Genomic DNA, 19526 nt, shown 5'->3' on the forward strand with positions numbered 1-19526 from the left:
AACAGAAACTATATACCAATTAAGCATGAATAACCCATCTATTTTTACTATTGACCTGCATTCTGACTCTATGAATTTGCTTATTTTGATAGTTTCATGTCAGTGAGACCATATATGGTTTGTCCTTTTGTGTCGGGCTTATTTCATACAACATGATGTCTTCAAGGTTCATCCATGTTGTCACATGTATCAGAAATTCATTCCTTTTTTTGGCTGAATAATATTCCATTGTGTGTATTAAAAAAAGTTAAAACATTTGTTTATCCATTCTTCAGTTGATGGACATTGGAATTGTTTCCATCATTCGGCAATTGTGAATAAAACCGCAGTGAACATCAGTATGCAATTATCCGTTTGAGTCCCTGTTTCCAAATCTTTTGGGAATATATTCACAGGTAGAATTGTCAGGTCATATGGTAATTCTATCCTGAACTTTCTCGGGAACTGCCAAATTTCTTTCTCTTCTCCTTCTGGGACTCCCATGATGCATATATTGGTAAACTTCATGCTGTCACTCAAATCCCTTAGATACTGCTCAATAGTTTCATTCTTTTCTCTATTCTTCTGGGCCATGTGATTTCAATTGTTCTGTCTTCTAGTTCATTGGTTCTTTCTTCTGCCTATTCAAATCTACTGTTGTTTGTCTCCAGTATATTTTTTATTTTATATATATTTTTATTAGAGAAGTTGTGAGCTTATAAAACAATCATATATTATGTGCAGAATTCCCATACATCACCTTTCCACCAACACCTTGCATTGTTTTGAAACATTTGTTATAGATGTTATAGATGAAAGAACTATCATCAAACTATTGCAACTAGGTATGGTCCATAGCTTATATTTGGTATGTTTTTTTCCATGCACCCCCTATTATTAATCATGTATTATTATTGTACGGTTCTTATAGTTCATGAGAGAGCACTCTCATATTTGTACTTTTAACCACAGTCCATCTTCTACCACATTGTTCACTGAAGTATACAGTCCCATGCCTTGTACAGTCTATCCAAAGTGTGCACGCAGTGGTTCTCACTTTCATCACAGAGTTGTGCAGGCATTGCCTCAGTAAATTTTTAAACATTTTCCTTGGTCCAAAAGAAAAAATACCATATGCCCTATTATTGACCTTTAGCACTGATATGGTAACTTCTTTGACATTGATGCAAGAATATTCAATATTGCTGTTAATTATAATCCATAAGTTATATTAATTGTATTTTCCCCATGCATCATCATATTCTACTTCCTTGTAATAGTGACATACATTTGTTCTAGTTATTAACATTCTTGCATTTGTACTATTAACTACAGTCCTCATCTACAATCCTTCACTATGTCACTCAGTTCTTAAATTATTCTCTAGCTTTCTTTCAATTGACATTTACTTCCCTAAACTACCCCTTTCATCCACAATCCCACTTACAAACCAGCCATGTTAGTTATACTCACTATAATTTGTTATCATCCACTCTATCCATTTCCATACTTTTATAGTCAAAGTAATTAAAAATTCTACATATATTAAATGTCAGGATCCCTTCTCAGCCCTCATCTTATCTCCTAGTAACCTATCCTCTAGGTTTTATCCCCATATGTCTATTCTTCATATTTAGTTCATATTAGTGAGACCATACAATATTTGTCCTTGCCTCCAGTATATTTTTAATCTTCATTATTGTACCTTTCATCCCCATAATTTCTGTCATGTTTTGTAAACTTTGGAATTCTTCTTTTTGCTCCATTTTTTCTTTTTAATATCATTTAGCTCTGTGTCCATGTTAGTTGAATTGTATCCATATTTTCCTTCATCTCCTTGAATTTATTTAGGGGTTTTGCTTGAATTTCTCATCTTTGATTGGTTGTTCCAAATTCTGTCTCCTCTTAAGTCTTCATTTTTTCCCTTGACTGAGCCATATCTTTCTGTTTCTTAGTATGGCTTGTAAGTTTTTGCTAATGCCTAGGCATCTGATTATTTTTATGTGCTAACTCTGAAGGTCAGTTTCTCCCTCTTACTGAGAGTTCTATTGTGGTATGTGCTAAGGCTCTTCTTTGATGCTTGGTCCCACTTATGCTGGACATTTAGAGTCCTTGTTTAACTGTTCAGATTTTCTCAGGTCATCTGATTCTTGCCCTGGACATATAGTACAACTTTTAAGGTTGCCCTTTTATGTGCAATTATTTCACCTCTAGGAGAAAGCTTTCTTTCCTCTGCTCCTTCTCCAGGAATCGTGATCTCTTCTGCTAGTTTTTGTCCAAAACTTTCTCCTCAGCTTCTATGATCTGTTTAATTTCTTTCACTCACTCAGTGCCCACTTTTCATTATTCTTTTCAATAAAGGAACTTGTCCTTCCTCACATCAGTTCAGTTACCCCCTTTTTATCTGTGAGGTTTTTCTGCTTCTGGTTACTTCCCTGTTAGCTCAATGTTCAAAAAGGTCTGCTTACCCCCCGCCCACCATTTAGGTGATCCAGCAATCAGAGAATAGGTTGTGCATGTACCTCTTGCCAACAGTTCTGTCACATTCTCTTTTATTTTCTGGGGGCCCTGTTGAATGCATTTGCTTGCCAGCTGCTTGTGCCCTGGGTGTCTGTAGACTTGAATCCCTGTGCCTGGGTATGTGTGGGCGTTAACTCACTGATACGAGTGGCCCTATGGTCTGAATCCACAGCAGAAGGTCTCCAAGACTTGCTGCCTCTATGTGACTCCTAAGCTGAGACTGAACTGAATGAGCAGGAAGGCTCCATCCAGACTTACAGGTCTGGGTCCTAGATCTCCTACTTTATTTTTGGTGTATTTTTTAAAAGTCCTTTTCTTCAATTCAGCATTTTGTGGAGTCCTTCTCCAGTCTCCAATGTCCTCTGGAGTTCCAAACAAGTGGGATTTATCTTTTTTTTATTAGTTGTTTCTGAGAGGAGACTTTTCCAGAGATGTCTTTCATGACCATGTTGATGATGCTACCCTCCTCTTCTTTTTTAATATAAATATTTAGAGCTATAAATTTTCCTCTGAGCATTGTCTTTGCCTCACCCCATAAGTTGTGATATGTTATGATGTTTTGATTTTCATTTGTCTCTATTTTGCCTTGTGATTTCTTCTTGGACCCTTGGTTAAGAGTGTGTTATTTAATTTCCACATTTGTGAATTTTCACTTCTCCCTCTGTCATTGATTTCTAGGTTTATTTCATTCTGGTCAGAGCAGATACATTATGTAATTTCAATATTTTTAAATTTATTGAGATTGTTTTATGAATTAACATTTGATCTATCCTGGAGAATTATGCATGTGCAGTAGAGAAGAATGTTCTGTTGCTGTTGGGTGAAGTAGTCTATATATGTCTGTTAGGTCTAGTTGGTTTATAGTATCATTGAAGTCTCTTTCCTTATTGCTTTTCTGTATTAATGATCAGTTCCTTATTGAAAGCAGTGCATTGAAATCTTCTGCTATTAATGTAGAACTGTGTATTTCTCCCTTCATATCTGTCAATATTTACTTCGTATGTTTTGGATTTCTGCCATTAAGTGCATATATATTTATAACTGATATATCTTCTTGTTGAATTAACTCCTTATCAGTATATAGTGACTTTGTCCCTCACAACAGTTTTTGACATAAAGTTTGTTTTATATGATACTAGTATAGCTACTCTAGCTCTCTTTTGGTTACTGCTTGCGTGGAATATTGTTTCCATCCTTTCACTTTCAACCTCTTTGTGTGGCTTTCAATTTAATGTGAGTCTCATAAATACCTTATAGTTGGGTCATATTTTTATATTCAATCTGCCAATCTGTCTTTTGACTGGAGAATTTCATCCGCATTTAATGTAACTCCTAATAACATAGGGCTGTCTTCTGCCATTTTTCTATTTTGTCTTTGTAGGTCTTATACCTTTTTTGTGCCTCAATTCTCCCATTAATGTTACTTTCATATTTATTTGATTTTTTGCTATTTTTGTGTAACTTGTGTCACTTTTCATTTTGTTCTGTGTTTGTTTTTCAGATATTTTCTTTGTGGTTACCATCGGGCTTGAATTTAACATCCTAAGTCTATAGAAACCACATTTGATTTAATACCAACATAATTTCAGTGGCATATGTGCACTGGTCTTTACCCGTACCTTCTGTTGTACTTGTTTCAGATTATATCATTATACAGTGTATGTTCAAAACCATAGATCTAACATTACTTTTTATGCATTTTCACTTTAGATCCAAGAAAAAGCAAAAAGTAATGAAGTTACATACCAAAAAATACAATACATCATACTGGCATTTATAATTACCCATGTGTTTAACTTTACCTATCAGAGGTCTTCATTTCTTTATGCTGGTTTGATCCACTTGTGTCTTTTCCTTTCAGTCTGAAAAACTGTCTTTTTTTAAACAAATCAATTTTACTGATACATATTAATAAGCATAAATACATCCAAAGTGTACAATCAATGGTATTCAGTATAATCACATAGTTGCACATTCATCGCTGCAGTCGATCCTAGGCCATTTTCATTATTCCAGTAATAATAATAAAAAACAAAAACAAAACAAACAAACAAACAAAACTCATCACCTCTTAATCTCTCTATGCTTCCCTGCCATACATAGCTGCCATACAAAACTGTCTTTTGCATTGCAGATCTAAAGGTAACAAATGCCCACAGCTTTTGTTTATCTGGGAGTGTTTTAATCTTGCCCCCATTTTTTTTATAGAAATTTTAATTTCTGTTGTAAGATAGCTGAAACAGTGATCCAGTTATCTAACATGTAAAAAAAATTCCCAAGATTGGTGACTTAAAACAATACCATTGCTGCTCTTGAAGATTTCATGAGCCACTACTTCACTAACGTGTTGGTCAGTAAAACCTGGGGTAGGCTTATGTTCCTAGGTGATGCCCAGTGGGCAGCAGCTCTGGTCAGAATGGTCTCAGATGATATCACTCACATATCCAGGGCCCAAATGGGTTTTGCCACCATTTTTAAAAGACAGTCTTGGCAGATACAAAATTCTAAATTGGCATGGTTTCTGGTGAGAATTCTATTGGGACTCGTTTGTACATAGCATGCTGCTTTTCTTTTGCTTTTAGAACTCCTTGTTTTTGGCATTGGACAGTTTGACTACTATGTATCTTTGAGTTTATCCTGTTTGGGGTTCATTGGTATTCTTGAATTCTCAATTCATGACTTCCATTAAATTTGGGAAGTTTTTTTGCCATTATCTCCTTTAATATTCTCTCTTCCCCTTTATCTTTCTTCTCCTTCTTAAATTCCCATAATTCATATATTGTCGGTGGCTTGATGGTATCCCATAGGTCTTTTAGGCTCTGTTGACTTTTTTCTATTCTTTTTTCTTTCCACTTCTCATCCCGAATCATTTTAATTATCTTGTTTTCCAGTTCCCAGATCCTTTTTTTCTGCCAGCTCCATTCTCCTGTTGAAACACTCTAGGGAATTTTTCATTTCATTTATTGTGATGTTTATTTTCAGTATTTCTGTTCAGTTGTTTCTTTTTAAAATTTCTATCTCTTTATTGAGATTCTCTGATTGTCCATTCATTGTTTTTGTGATATCCTTTAGTTCTTTCTCGGTATTCTTCTTTATCTCCCTGAATATATTGAAGATAATTTTTTTGAAATCTTAATCTAGTATGTTCAAAGTCCTGTCCTTTATGTTGATGGCTTCTGTATTTTTATCTTGTTCCTTTGGATGGACCATTATTTCCCTTTTCTTTGTTTTGTAATCTTTTGCTATACAATGTACATTTTGATATTTTGAAGTGTTAACTCTGGGATTTAATCCCTGAGCTATCTGTTCCTAAAGTTTTTATCCAGCTGGTGATATGACATATATTCATTGAGTGCCAGAACGAACAAAAATAAACAAATCAATGTGAAAAGACACCTTTCACAGTCTTTGCAAATTGGTTTTGTTTTTGCTGTTAATTTCCTTCAGAGTTTAGCCCTTCTTTCAAAAAGGTGAATGTGAAGTGCAGGGTCATCTCCATCTTCTCTGAGCCTGAGTCTTTTTTCCTGAGTGTGTGCTTGCCCATGGCATTATGAGTTCCCTCATTTACAGGAATTTGTGTGTTCCCTCTACTCCTATAAAATAGACTTTCTCCCCCTCCTATGTGCTGTTTTGCATGACTTAAAGCAGATAATCCTTTACCCCACACCACTTTGACTCAATTGTTTCTTCCCCTGCTGTAGTTGCCCACAGACTGCTTCTACCTGCAGGTCAACTTCTGGTAGGCAAGTCCTGGCCAGTCTTTCTGGCTGCCACCCAATAGATTGGCACTTATGTACAGACACTGCAGAATAAGCAAAAGGATTACTCTACTCTCTCCAGAACGGGGCCAGGGGCCCACAGTTGGAGCACAGGCTGGCTCCACACTGTGCTGGGGAGGGGTTGAGGAAGGGGGCAGTAAGGGCAGTAAGGGAACCATAAGCTTCTCCTTACCTATTTTAACTCCATGTTTTCTTGGTTCAGCACTTACCAAGTTAACTTTAATTATTCTCTGGAGTTTTGTAGAAGATGGCTTTCCCAATTTTTTTTTTTAGTTGTTCAAAGATTATTGGGGGAACTACTTGGGGGAAGATCCTGGAGCTTTTTATGCCACCATCTTGGTCAATTGGAAGTCCAAGATTACTTTTTGACCTTTTGTGATTTATTCATTACATACTAAATGTAATTAGTGATAAAATTTGCTGAGATTGAACACTTGCTTTTTATTTGGAGCCGGATCTTCTACCTAGGACATAACTTGGTCTCATTCTGTTATGCAATGCACAGCAGATTTAGATAATTCAGTATCTGAGGATAGTAATGAATGTAAAACGCAGGTACACCTATTAAACTTGTTCTTATTTTACTTTTTGCATTTTGTCTAAAATATTTAAAGTGCTAATCCTTCTTAAAGTGCAAATACCTATTTAATTTCTTAAGCAGACACAAACTGGTATATTTCTAATCAAGAATATTTAAAATGCATTTTGGCTGTCAATTTCATTGCTTACCCTGTTAGTTTTAAGGTTCTTGAACTCAATGCCCTACACAGATTTCTCAGAGGGCACATTGGGCTAAATTTTTCACTCATTGGTATTATCATCTCCTTTCTTGAACTCCTGTCTAAGAATAAATAGGACTTTCCAGGAAATTAGTCAAAGTGATGATGGAATTATAGGCAATGATGAGAGAAATAAGCAAGAAGAGCACTTGGGAAGAAAGATTACTGCAAAGCAAGATATCAATGAGTTTTAGAGTTTAATTCAAAAGAAGCAGATTTGGTTGACATTTATCTCGATATGATTTTAATCTGTGAGAATGGACTCTCTGGTGGTCAGATAAAGGGCACAGAACAAAGCTGTGAACAGTGATTTTAGCTGCAGGTAATTTGGTAAGTATTCACTAAAAGAGATGAGAAAGAAAGGAAGCAAATCAGACAAGACCTCTGCTTTGGAAGTTCAGCTTGCAGAGGGTACTGCAGTTAACTGTTGGATTCCATAAAAATAAAATTTGTCATGGTATTTTGGGAAAGGAGGTGAAAAGAATTAGCTTTTTTTTCTTTCTTGATGTGATAGTGAACTTAGAAATTGTGGTGTCTGGAAATATGGCTAGGAGTGGAATGAACTGGAGTAGGACCCCCAAGCAAGTTAGCAAACTCTGAGTTCACTTGGACATATACATTGGTCAGGATCCAAGATAAATAGGTTTAATAAGCAACGTGTAAAATATTGATCTGCTAATATGTAATGTCAAAAGATGTTTTTGTTCAATTCCACATATTTCCTAAAAATAATAAAACTTAGGAAGAATTTGGAGAGATAGAGAACCATGTTTGTTTGTTTTTTTCTTTAAAAAATAATTTCTATTGGCCACACTTTGTGCTTAGTTCGTTAAAATAATTCCCTAAGGACATATTATAGAATTCGTTTTCTTTATATCTGAGGTCACTTTTGTACTGGGGAAAGAACATTCTCTCCTGAATTATGTAGGTGACATCATTCTTAGTGATGTTCAGTGAAAAACTAAACTATACAAATAAGGTTTTATATTTGCTCCTAAGAAGTCAGTGGGCTTAATTACGTTTTCATGTTGAAATATGCTGGTAGAGTTTGAAGTATTAAGGGTGTAAAAGAACTTGGAGAGATAGAATAGGGAATCAAATTACACTCACCCTGAAAAACTCAAACATGGAATGAAGAACATTACATGATCTGGTCACTGACAGCAAATGAAGAAGAAATTGTTCAATTTGAGAAATATTTTATTATAGCCCTGAAGATAATCTTAAAAATCTGTCAAGGTCCTTCCTCCTTGCCCACTTCTAAATAATACAAATTTTATTATACTTTATGGTGGTTGAGAGCTATGCTCCCCACCAAAAAACATGTTCTTAAACCAAATCCATTCCTGTGGGTATGAATCCATTATAAGTAGGACCTTTTTTTTTTTTTTTTAATTTTTAGAAGATACTTAGATTATATAAAATGTTACATAAAAATATATAAGGGATCACCATATGCCCCATTCTCCACACCTCCCACTTTTCCCCACATTAACAACTTCTTTCATTAGGGTGGTACATTCATTGCAATTCATGAACACATTTTGGAGCATTGCCACACAGCATGGATTATAGTTTACATTGTAGTTTACACTCTCCCCCACTCAATTCTGTAGGTTATGGTTGGATATCAAATGGCTGTACCTGTCATTGCAGTGTCATTCAGGACAACTGCAAGTCCTGAAAATGTCCCCACATTATATCACATTTTCCCTCTCTCTGACTTCAGAACCTCCAGTGGCCAATGTCTTCACATCAATGATATAATTTCTTCCATTGTTAGAATCACAATAAGTCTATAATAGAACACCAGTAAGTCCACTCTAGTCCATATTTTATCCCCCAATTTTGAGGCTTCTAGGATGGTAATGCCCACTCTGCCTCTAATTGAGAGGGGGCTTTCATCCCATGTGGCTGATGGATGGGATTCTACAGCTTGCAGCTGTAGACTCTCTCCGTTCCTTGGTGTGGTGGTTGTCCATCCTCACCTCCTTGTTAATTGTTCTGGGTGAGTCCAATGAACTGGAGAGTAGATTTTGCAATCCCGCTGAGGCTCAGGGCCCAGCTGGCACATAGTAGGACCTTTTGATGAGATTACTTCAGTTAAGGTGGCGCTCAACTCAATCAGAGTGGATCTTAATCCTATTATTGGAGTCCTTTATAAGCAGAAGAAATTCATACAGATAGAGAGGAGGCCAGAAACTGGAGGTCAGTGGAACTTGGAAGAGAAAGGAGAGACTGCAATGGGCATTGCTTTGTGACAGAGGAGCCAAGGACCAAAGATCACTGGCTGCCAGCCACAGAATGCCAGTTTTGGGGAAGAAAGTATCACCTTGATGATGCCTTGATTTGGACTTCTGCTAGCCTCAAATTAAGCCAATAAAATTCTTGCTGTTTAAGCCAACCCATTACATGATATTTGCTTTAGCAATGAGAAAACTAAAACATACCTTCATATAATTAAGTATGTTAATTAATAAATGTTGGTTGAAAGTAAACAATAGTGGCTGAAAAATGAAAATAACAGTACTTTTCACAACTAATGGCCTTTGGTTCTAGACTGGCTTCTGTCAGCCCCTATATCGGGAGACTTTTTATTTAAACTGTAATTAATTAATAATTGGTGAAGTCCACATGACAAAGGTTGACTGGAACATTTTCTCCAGTGGATTGTGACTTTAGACCTCATCTCTTCTTGTACCATACGCTTTTATATGTACCCTGTGGCCTACTGGTGACCTGAGACTATGACCTCTAGAAATCTGACTCATTGCATGGCAGTGACTTGAAGCAGAAAGGAAGCAGAAGTAACAGAATGAAGAGTTAAGACCAAGGATCCATTTTTGTTGATGCTGCCTGGGAAAGTAAATGTCATAATGAGGCGACATTATGAACATCAGTCAAATTCTTTCTTTTATCTCTCAAATGTTGAGAGGGGCCTGTTTTACATCTACTTGTCTATATGTATATAAATTCTGGGGCCTATTCTTAACTAAAGCCTTGAATAAAAGCTTGATTCTTATTACTGTCCCCTTCTTGTCATTGCATTTTGGAACTTCTCTTTCTCCCTCTGCAAAGTTTTAGCTTGTCACCACCAAGATATGTTGTCATATGGCCTTGCTATTTCTAAGGGTAACATTAGGCTGGAAATGAGTGTTATTCTGTTGCCTCTTCCAGGAATTCTGTACCTCCCACCTTTTACGTCTAAATCCTATGTTTCAGCAGACAAAAGCTGTAGGGATGTACCTCTGACTACTACAATGATTAGATCAGAATCAGAAAGGGTCAGAGATTTGAACTCTCTCTGCTCTCAGCACTGTGGTTCTACCGGAAGGCTACCTTGTGTTATGCATCCACCCTTCAGGCCTGTATAATTCCAATATCCTCCAAAGCTGTCCTTGTTAGCATTAAAATGTTAGACTTTCTGAAGGGTTCTGTCACTGTATGTGTGTGTTTGTATCTGTGTGCTTTTGCTGCTCTATGTCACATTTCTTCCATTTTTGGCATTTCCAGTTGACATGGCATAAACTCTTTACAGCTGTCACCAAAACAGTCACTGACATGATTGAGATGAAGGATAAGACATTCAAACACTGCGCCTTCTGAACTGTTATTTTTGTTTCTAAATATTCAGAAGGGGGAAGTATGAGGAGCTCCTTAAATTAAGCCTTGCAAGTTGGCTAATTTCTCATGACTAATCAACAACAGGCCATACTTTTCTAGTATTGTGAAGCACAGGAGAGCAGGGTAATAAGGCTGAACTCCTTTCTTGTCAAGGTTTGGAGATGCACTCCATACTGCTTTCCTTATGCTTCCTTCCACAGGTAGGTTGGGAGCAGGAATCTTTGTACCGACTGCTGCAATAAGGAACGGGAGGATCCATTGGCTCAGGTTTCAGCACCTTCGAGCCTTTCTGCCTGGCTCCCAAGTGTTTGGAAAAGACTAGGTCCCTCCCAAAGGAATACTCCCTGACAATAAGACAGGAGGAGTGGCTTCTTCCTAGAAACCCACCAAATTAGGATGCACTTGAGCTTTTCATACTCTGCACCAACATGGTCAGTTTACAGGAAGAATTTGTGAGCTATTTTTCAGCTTATTCTTTCTTTTATTTAATTATTTTGCCGTTCTTTGTCAAATGCTACACATACAATACATGCCCTAGCAGAGACTTTTTTTTTACAGTTTCTTTTTGGTCCCTGATGATTTCAAAACCTCCACCCATCTATAAACTGTGGAGGCTTGGTGGTCCTGGTGCAGCAACTCACTTTTCCTCCCTCTCTTTAGGACTGTCCTCTGTTCCTTTCCTCCCAGTTTTCCCATCCACTTTTATATTGACCCTATAGTGAGATGAGGGTGAACATAGTGGAATGTCTTTAATATGTACCAAAGTGAGTGTCACATACAGGCTGAGATAATCTCTGTGGCTGTGTCTGTTCACTGTGGGAAGAAGTTTTTCTGAGGCCATTCCCTGACAATAGTTTTTGCCTCCTATCTTTGTTCACTCTGAATCAAAACTGAAGTGGGATGGAAATATCACAGTACTTTACTCATTTCTATGGAGGAATTCAGTGAACAGTACTGAATGAAAGTGAGTGAAAAAAATGTCTTTCTATTTTTAATCTCTTCATTTTTGAAGTTCTAACTCTCCTATTCTGCAATTAATTGAGTCTCTAATAACTTTCTTTCTCTCTATTTGTCTATCTGTCCTTTCAATTCCTGGTTTAAAAAAAAAAGCATAGCTTATCACAGTGCCTATAATAATGTTAGCTGTTATTATTGTAGTTTTGTCTCAATATTACTATTATTACAAATTTTTGTGGAAATCCTAATTTTGTTTTTTAATTTATTCTTGCTTCCTGAAGACATGCTTATGTGTTTATACAACTAAAAGTGAAATACATACAACAAGGTGATTACATACTTGTGCTGAGTAGACTTCTTTTATAACAGGAAGCTGTAAAAAGGACAGCTTTTAATTTCTGCCAAAATTTGATGACATATACTTAGGCTTTTAAAAACATATATTCCCTATCTTTTGTCTCCCTAGACTTTGTGGATTTGAACCATTCTATGATGAAAGAGGTGATCAGTTCATGTTCAGAAGAATTCTGAATTGTGAATATTACTTTATCTCCCCCTGGTGGGATGAAGTATCTCTAAATGCCAAGGATTTGGTAAGTGTGACAAAACAAAATGAAACAAATAAAATCCCTCACATTCCTTTTTAACTAATGGGCAGTACCATATTTAAAATTTGTCTTTCTTGTCTTAATATCTTATTTATTTTTTATTTTAAATTATTTTCAATAAAGCAAGGCATGCAAATGCTTTTTTCTTATAGATAATGAAATATAAATATCTTTGATTCTATGCTAACTGACTTATCAAAAATTGCAAATTACTGCAGTATTAACTAATGCTTTTTTACTACTTGATGAACTTTGAGCTTATGAAGAAAGCAGGGCTGGGTGAATCCAAACCTAAATTACAGAGTAAAATCTTGTTTTAATATGACTTACTATTACCTAGATTCATATTTACTTCAAATAAAATGATGTTTCCTACACTATCTCTCAAACTTTATTAAACTATCCTGATATTAACACAAGTCCCCTCATGCATCATTGGCATTATAAACAAGTTCCACAGTACTACAAGACCTTTTTGTTTGCATTTGTGTTATACATTGCTTCTCCCTTAAGCTAATATTGAAGCTTGTTTGCATTCAGGGAACATATGAATACCCACCTGATCTAAAATAAAGAGGCTAGCATGGGCTTGAAACATTTGCTATCAATCTTCCATAGAAAAATCCAAGGAAAAATGATCAAAAGCTGACTTGGAGATACAGCAGTAAGTTATATCTCCAAGGGATGTTAGGAGTGATCTACATCTCCCCTTATTTAAAGATGAGGGCAAAAAAGTCCAGACAGGTGAAACAACTGCCCAATATCGTGCAGCTTCCAGGAGAGAGAGATGTTGCTAGATTAACAATCTAGGCATTCAGATTTCCTACCCCTACCTCTTTTCCACCAGGCCTTTCCTCCTTACTATCATGATTTTTCAGAGAACAGATCCTATAGAGTCCACAGGTTTTCCAATGTGATGGTGGAGAGAGGCACTGTGTGTGATATGTGGCCATGTCATTCATCTCCTCCCTCATCATGTCAGCCCCACACTACTAAAAATCTCCTGAATCCATTCACTTGTCTCTACCTCCACGTGCTCTGTCCACCCAAGCCACCATCCTCTCCCCTATGGACCACTCCAACAACCTGTCTGGTCTCCTTACCTCTTCTCAGGACCTTCTCAAATACACTTTCCACACAGGAGCTAGATTTATTTATTTATTATAAATCAAATCACATCACTCTCCTGCTTTAAGGCTTAGGTATAAAATCCAAAATCCATAACAGGATGTACAAGACCCTGCCTCATCTGGAGCATACGCCCCCTCCAGTACCAATCACTCATTTTACACCACTCTCCACTTCAGCACACCAGACTCCAGTTCCTCGTAAGTGCTGCTATGGATATTGGCCATTGCTCTTTTCTCTGCTTTGTAATGTTCTTTCCTCCTTCTTTCTCCCTCTTTTCCATGCCTTTCTTTTCTCTGGCTGCTTTCAGAATCCTCTCTTTATCTCTGATATTTGTCTTTCTGAATAGTAGGTGTTTTGGAGTAGGTCTATTTGGCTTTATTCTGTTTGGAGTGCATTATCCTTCTTGGATATTAGTATTTATGTCTTTCATAAGAGTTGGGAAATTTTCAGTCATTATTTCCTCACATATTCTTTCTTCCCCTTTTCCATTCTCTTCTCCTTCTGGGACACCAAAAACACTTATGCTTGGGTGTTTCATGTTGTCATTCAATTCCTTAAGGCCCTGTTCCATTTTTTCCATTCTTTTCTCCCATCTTTCCCAGTTCAAATGTTCTGTCCTCAAATCACTAATTCTGTCTTGGAGCAATTCAAACCTGCTGCTAGCTCCCTCTAATGTATTTTATTTTTTGAGGTACTGGGGCTGGGGATTGAATCCCATGTTAGCTCCCCTGAGTTTTTTTTTTTTTTTTTTTTTTTTGCTTTTTGTTGTTTTTTTTAGGAGGCACCAGGAACTGAATCTGGGACATCCCATATGGGAAGCAGTTGCTCAACCACTTGAGCCACAGCTGCTCCCTCTAATGTAATTTTAATTTTATCTATCATGCCTTTCATTCCCATAAGCTCTGTTACTTTTTTTTGCAGGTTTTCAAATTGTTCTTTATGTTCACTCAGTTTCTTCTTAATATCCTTTATCTCTTTAGTTATATTTTCCTTCAATTCTTTGAATTGACTTAGGAGATTTGTGTGATTATCATTGATTAATTGTCTTAAATCCTTTATCTCATCAGGATATTTGTTTTGTTCCTTGGCTGGGCAATCTCTTCCTTTTCCCTCATATGGCTTGTAATTTTTGCAGATATCTAGGCATCTGAATATATTAGTGAATTTACTCTGATGGTTGATTTCTCTCTCTTGCCTAGTGTTTATTTCCTCACAGCTCTTCTTTAATTTTTGGTTCAACTTATTCTAAATATTTAAAATTGCCCAGTTTAAGTTATCAGAATCATGCCAGGGATTCACTAATGGCATGCAGATTTTCTCCCAGGAGAAGGGGCTAAAGAGAGTTGTAAAAACATTAATTTTATTAAGGATGTAAAGAAATGGAAGGAAAGCAAAGTAAGGAAGCTTTTTGAATTAGTTGGTGCTGCTTACTTAACATGGACTATGTCAGTTAATTTTCATAATAACCTAAAGGTAGATGATATTATCAACCTAAATGAGAAAAGTAAGGTATGGAGAAGTCAGATAACAAGCCCAAAGCCATTGACAATTCTAGGTCATGACAAAGAGGGACTTGAATCCAAGTGTATCCAACTCTAAAACTCCATAATCTTTTCACTGATTCATGGTTTCATTCAATAAATGGTTACTGAGGCAGCGCTACATGAGTTTATGGTACAATGCTCTGTGATGCATGCCTCATTCTCTCCTAGAGATTTCAATTTGATTAGGGAAGAAAAACCTTTGAACAAATAAATATAAATGATGACTATCATGAAGGGGAAGTCCAGGGAACAAAAGAAGAATGTGGCAGAATGAACTAATCAATTGGGAAGTCCAGGGAGCAAAAGAAGAATGTGGCAGAATGAACTAATCAATTGTGAAGTCCAGGGAGCAAAAGAAGAATGTGGCAGAATGAACGAATCAGTTGTGAGAGGGAGGGATTGAGGAATGAGACAGGCCATGCCTCCCATAGGATGCCAAGTGGCTGGTAGGGCTTAAGAAAAGAGTTGCCCAGGCAAAGAATAGAAAAGAAGGAGGGGGGGCAGAAAGGAAGAGAAAGAGAGGAGAGTAAGAGAAGGTGGGAAAGGAAAGGAGAGAGAAAAGAAGAATGGGGGAGCATAGAAAAGAGGGAGAAAGAAGGAGGATTCAGATTCAATGCAATCCCAATAAAAATCTCAACAGCCTTTTTTTGCAAAAATGGAAAAGCCAATTATCAAATTTGTTTGGAAGAGTAAATAGCCAAAAATGTCTTTTAAAAGGAGAATAAAGTTGGAGGACTCTCACTTCCTGACTTTAAAGCATATTACTTAGCTACAATGGTAAAGACAGTATGGTACTGGCATAAAGACAGATTGACCAATGAAACCAAATCAAGAACTCAGAAATAGAACCTCACATATGTGAGTGATTTTTTCACAAGGCCATCAAGCCCTCCCAACTGGGCCAGAACAATCTTGTCAACAATTGGTGCTGGGAAAATTGGATATCCATATCCAAAAGAAAGAAAGAGGACCCCTATCTCACACCTTTTACAAAAATTAAATGAAAATGGATCAAGAACCTCAATATAAAAGTGACAACGATAAAACTCCTAGAAGATACTGTAGGAAAACATCTTCAAGACCTTGTGGTAGATGAGAGTTTCTTAAACCTTATACCGAAAGCACAAATAACAAAAGAAAAAATAGTTAAATAGGGCCTCCTCAAAATTAAACACTTTTGCACCACAAAAGACTTTGTTAAAAGGGTGAAAAGGTAGCTAACTCAATGGAAGAAAATAATGGCAATCACATATCCACAAGCTTTTAACATCAATTTAACAATTAAATACTACAATTTAACAATTAAAAGACAAACAGCCTGATTTTAAAAGGGACAAAAAATTTTAATAGACATTTGTCCAAAGAGGAAATACAAATGGCAAAAAAACACGTAAAAAAATGTTCAACATCACTAGCAATTAGAGAAATGCAAATAAAAACTACAATGTGTTATCATTTCACACCTATTAGAAAGGGCACTATTAAAAAGTCGGGAAACTACAAGTGTTGGAGAGGATGTGGAAAGTTAGGAATGCTTATTCATTGTTGGTAGGAATATAGAATGGTACAGCCACCGTGGAGGACAATTTGGCAGTTCATAAGGAAGTTGAATATAGACTTGCCATGTGACTGAGCAATACCACTAGTAGGTATATTCCCAGAAGAACAGAGAGAAGTGACATGAACAGACATCTGCACACTAATGTTTATAGAGGCATTATTCACAGTTGCTAAAAGATGGGAACAACCTAGGTGTCCATCAACTGAGGAATGGATAAACAAATTGTGGTGTATACACACGATGGAATATTATGCAGCTGTAGGAATAAATGGAGTTATGAAGCATATGACAACATGGATGAACTGGAGTACATTACAGTACATTGCTTGAGTGAAGCAAGCCAGACACAAAAGGAAAAATACTGTATGATTGCAATATTATGAACTAAATATATGTGTAAAGTCATGGAGTTAATAATTAGAATATAGGTCACCAGAAAATAGTGGTTATAGAATGGAAGCTTAGGTTAATCTGTGCAGAATTGATAAACAGGTTGTTTGTAAATCTTTGGAAATGAATATTAATAAAAAAAGGTGAAAGCACATCACAGTGTTTGTAACTAGCAGACCTATTATATGGGTATGACAGTGGTCAAAGGGAAAGTCTAAGGACATGTACATTACTAGAAGGAAAGCTAAAAAATGTAACATGGGACTGTATGACATAGTGAAACCTCATGTGAAATACAAATATGAGTAATATTGCATATATAAGACTGTTTTTACAAAATACAAATACAAATAAACTAGAGAGACAAACAGAATAGCAGAAAGATTGAGAGGTGATAAGTGTTTCGTTTGTTTATTATTATTGGAATAATGAAAATGCACTAATAATGATTGAAGTGACGACTGCACAACTATGTGATTATGCCAGATACCATTGATTGTACACTTTGGATGGATTTATGCTTTATTAATAGGACTAAAATTGCTTTGTTAAACAAATTAAACAGATAAGGGAGTTAGTTATGATGTGCCTTCATTCAGCTAGATTCCCTGTTGGTTAACACATTTATAAAACTTCAGAATTGGAGGAATCCTTGAGCCCCATAAACATGTACTTACTAGCAAACCTGCATCTCATCTGAATTTGGCAGACACTACAGCTCCCACGAGTGTGTCGGGTTGTAAGAGGAGCCTTAGGATAATGGCAAGGCTTTGGGTTTTAATTTCAAAAATGTCATTGGATCTCTCTCACTTTCAGCAAGTTTCTTTACAATTCAGTGCATCAATATCATCAAATGTAAGGATTAAAGATTACACATGCAGATTTTAGTGTATATCAACTCAATATATTCTTTATATTTTCATGAGGAGATGGAAGGGGATGGTGATGAGACAGAAAAGAAGAATGATTGGAAAATGGAAAGATATTGTCAAGGATATTGGAAGGAATAGGTATTATTTACACAAAATTACCAGTACACTGATTGCACAGGGGATGACTATGACTATTATCAGATTTTTATTTACTACCCTGTATTCTTTCTCTTAACTACCCTACCTTTCTGTACTTCCTCTCAGATTTTAAACCAAGCTGACATATGTCCCTGTCCTCTATAAGTCTAGTGTCTGTCTGTTCTCCACCTTTTGAAAATGTTATAGGAAGGAAGTGAAAGGAAAGCCAGATAATATTTATTCCACATTTAACTTGCTGTCTGATTTTATTAGGCTGTGTTTTTAGATGATTAGAGTCAAAACAGACTTTAGACCTTAAGTCTTATACGTGAGCAAACCCAAGCCCAGCCAGGTGGAGTGGTCACAGGATGAATTGTGGGGTAAAATAGACCTGAGTTTGTATACAGGCTCCAAAAATTTTAGGTTATCTGTTCTTGGATGAGTCACTAAATCTTTCTGACCTTGCTTCTATTCCTTATTTGTGAATTAGAGCTAACAATTTCAAATTGATAAGGTTACTGAAAGGATTAATTCAGTTTTATAAAAAATTTATATATGGACTCATTTACAAAGGAATTTATGTGTAAATGAGATCTTTGAAGAAAAGTGTCTAGTGGAGTTTCGTAGGCACTCAATTCATATGTGTGTCTATGTCTAGGGTCACAAAAGTATTTAGAGGCATAACCAGGGATGTTGAGTCTCAACATCATACCAAGTCACCCCCCCTGAGGGCTGGATTATTTTGCTTGTTGGCCTCTCTAACAATTTATTTTCCCCTCATTCTCACAAGCAGGGGTAAACCTGCCAAGAATCAGCTGCCTTCGGTTGGATTCAGTCCTTTAAGAAAATCATCAAACCACTGACACCATTAATTTTGACTCTAAATAGACTTTTACTCCACTTCTCTTATTTCTCAAGATCCTCAAAGGATTCTATAGTAAGAACTATAAATCCCATGATACAATCACAGGATGGTATTCCATAAGGGCTGGGATTTTAGCCTTTTTGTTTCCCATTTAATCTCCACACAGAGCATGGTGGCTGTTTGGATGATTCCATTACCATTGAGATGTATTTTGAGTTCTGAATTCTAGGTGATTGCAAAGCACACCCTAGAATTTTTCAGACACTGGCTCTGCTTTCAAAGAGCTTCCAGGCCTCAGGCAAGCAAGGACTTATTTCTTTGACCACTGCTAGGAAGAAGTCTGCTAGTTTGGGGTACTGAGTGGCATACACTGTCTTCTCAGATTCCCTCAGCTACTGCTCCCCCAAGTCTTTCCTACCCACAGTGACCTCTGAGGGTTTAAAAACTTTTTTTATAAATGTATATTTGGTAGTATTGCTAGGGAAACAGAACAAGACCTAGAAGTTCACAAACTAAAATCTCCCTAAGTCTATGGTTCTTTGTCATTTCAGGTGCGGAAATTAATTGTTTTGGATCCTAAGAAACGGCTGACTACCTTTCAAGCTCTACAGCACCCATGGGTCACAGGTAAAGCAGCCAATTTTGTACACATGGATACTGCTCAAAAGAAGCTCCAAGAATTCAATGCCCGGCGCAAGCTGAAGGTAAGATGGCATGTTTTGTTTCCTTGGTTTTATAAAAAAGATTTCTTTCTTCACTGGAACTATCAATGAAAGTTC

The 19526-nt window shown here is 36.5% G+C and overlaps 1 protein-coding gene across 3 annotated transcripts in view; it reads left to right on the top strand.

Annotated features, from left to right (window-relative positions):
• Positions 1-19526, top strand: part of CAMK4 (calcium/calmodulin dependent protein kinase IV) — a 270090-nt gene that overhangs the window by 239285 nt on the left and 11279 nt on the right. For all 3 annotated transcript variants that reach the window (XM_058277043.1, XM_058277046.1, XM_058277033.2), the window contains 2 exons: positions 12105-12231; positions 19299-19451. In XM_058277043.1, coding sequence (XP_058133026.1) covers positions 12105-12231; positions 19299-19451 — 280 coding nt within the window. The remainder of the gene's footprint in view (positions 1-12104; positions 12232-19298; positions 19452-19526) is intronic.

This window comes from Dasypus novemcinctus, chromosome 2, assembly GCF_030445035.2.
Source record: "Dasypus novemcinctus isolate mDasNov1 chromosome 2, mDasNov1.1.hap2, whole genome shotgun sequence".
In the NCBI taxonomy this organism is placed as follows: domain Eukaryota; kingdom Metazoa; phylum Chordata; class Mammalia; order Cingulata; family Dasypodidae; genus Dasypus; species Dasypus novemcinctus.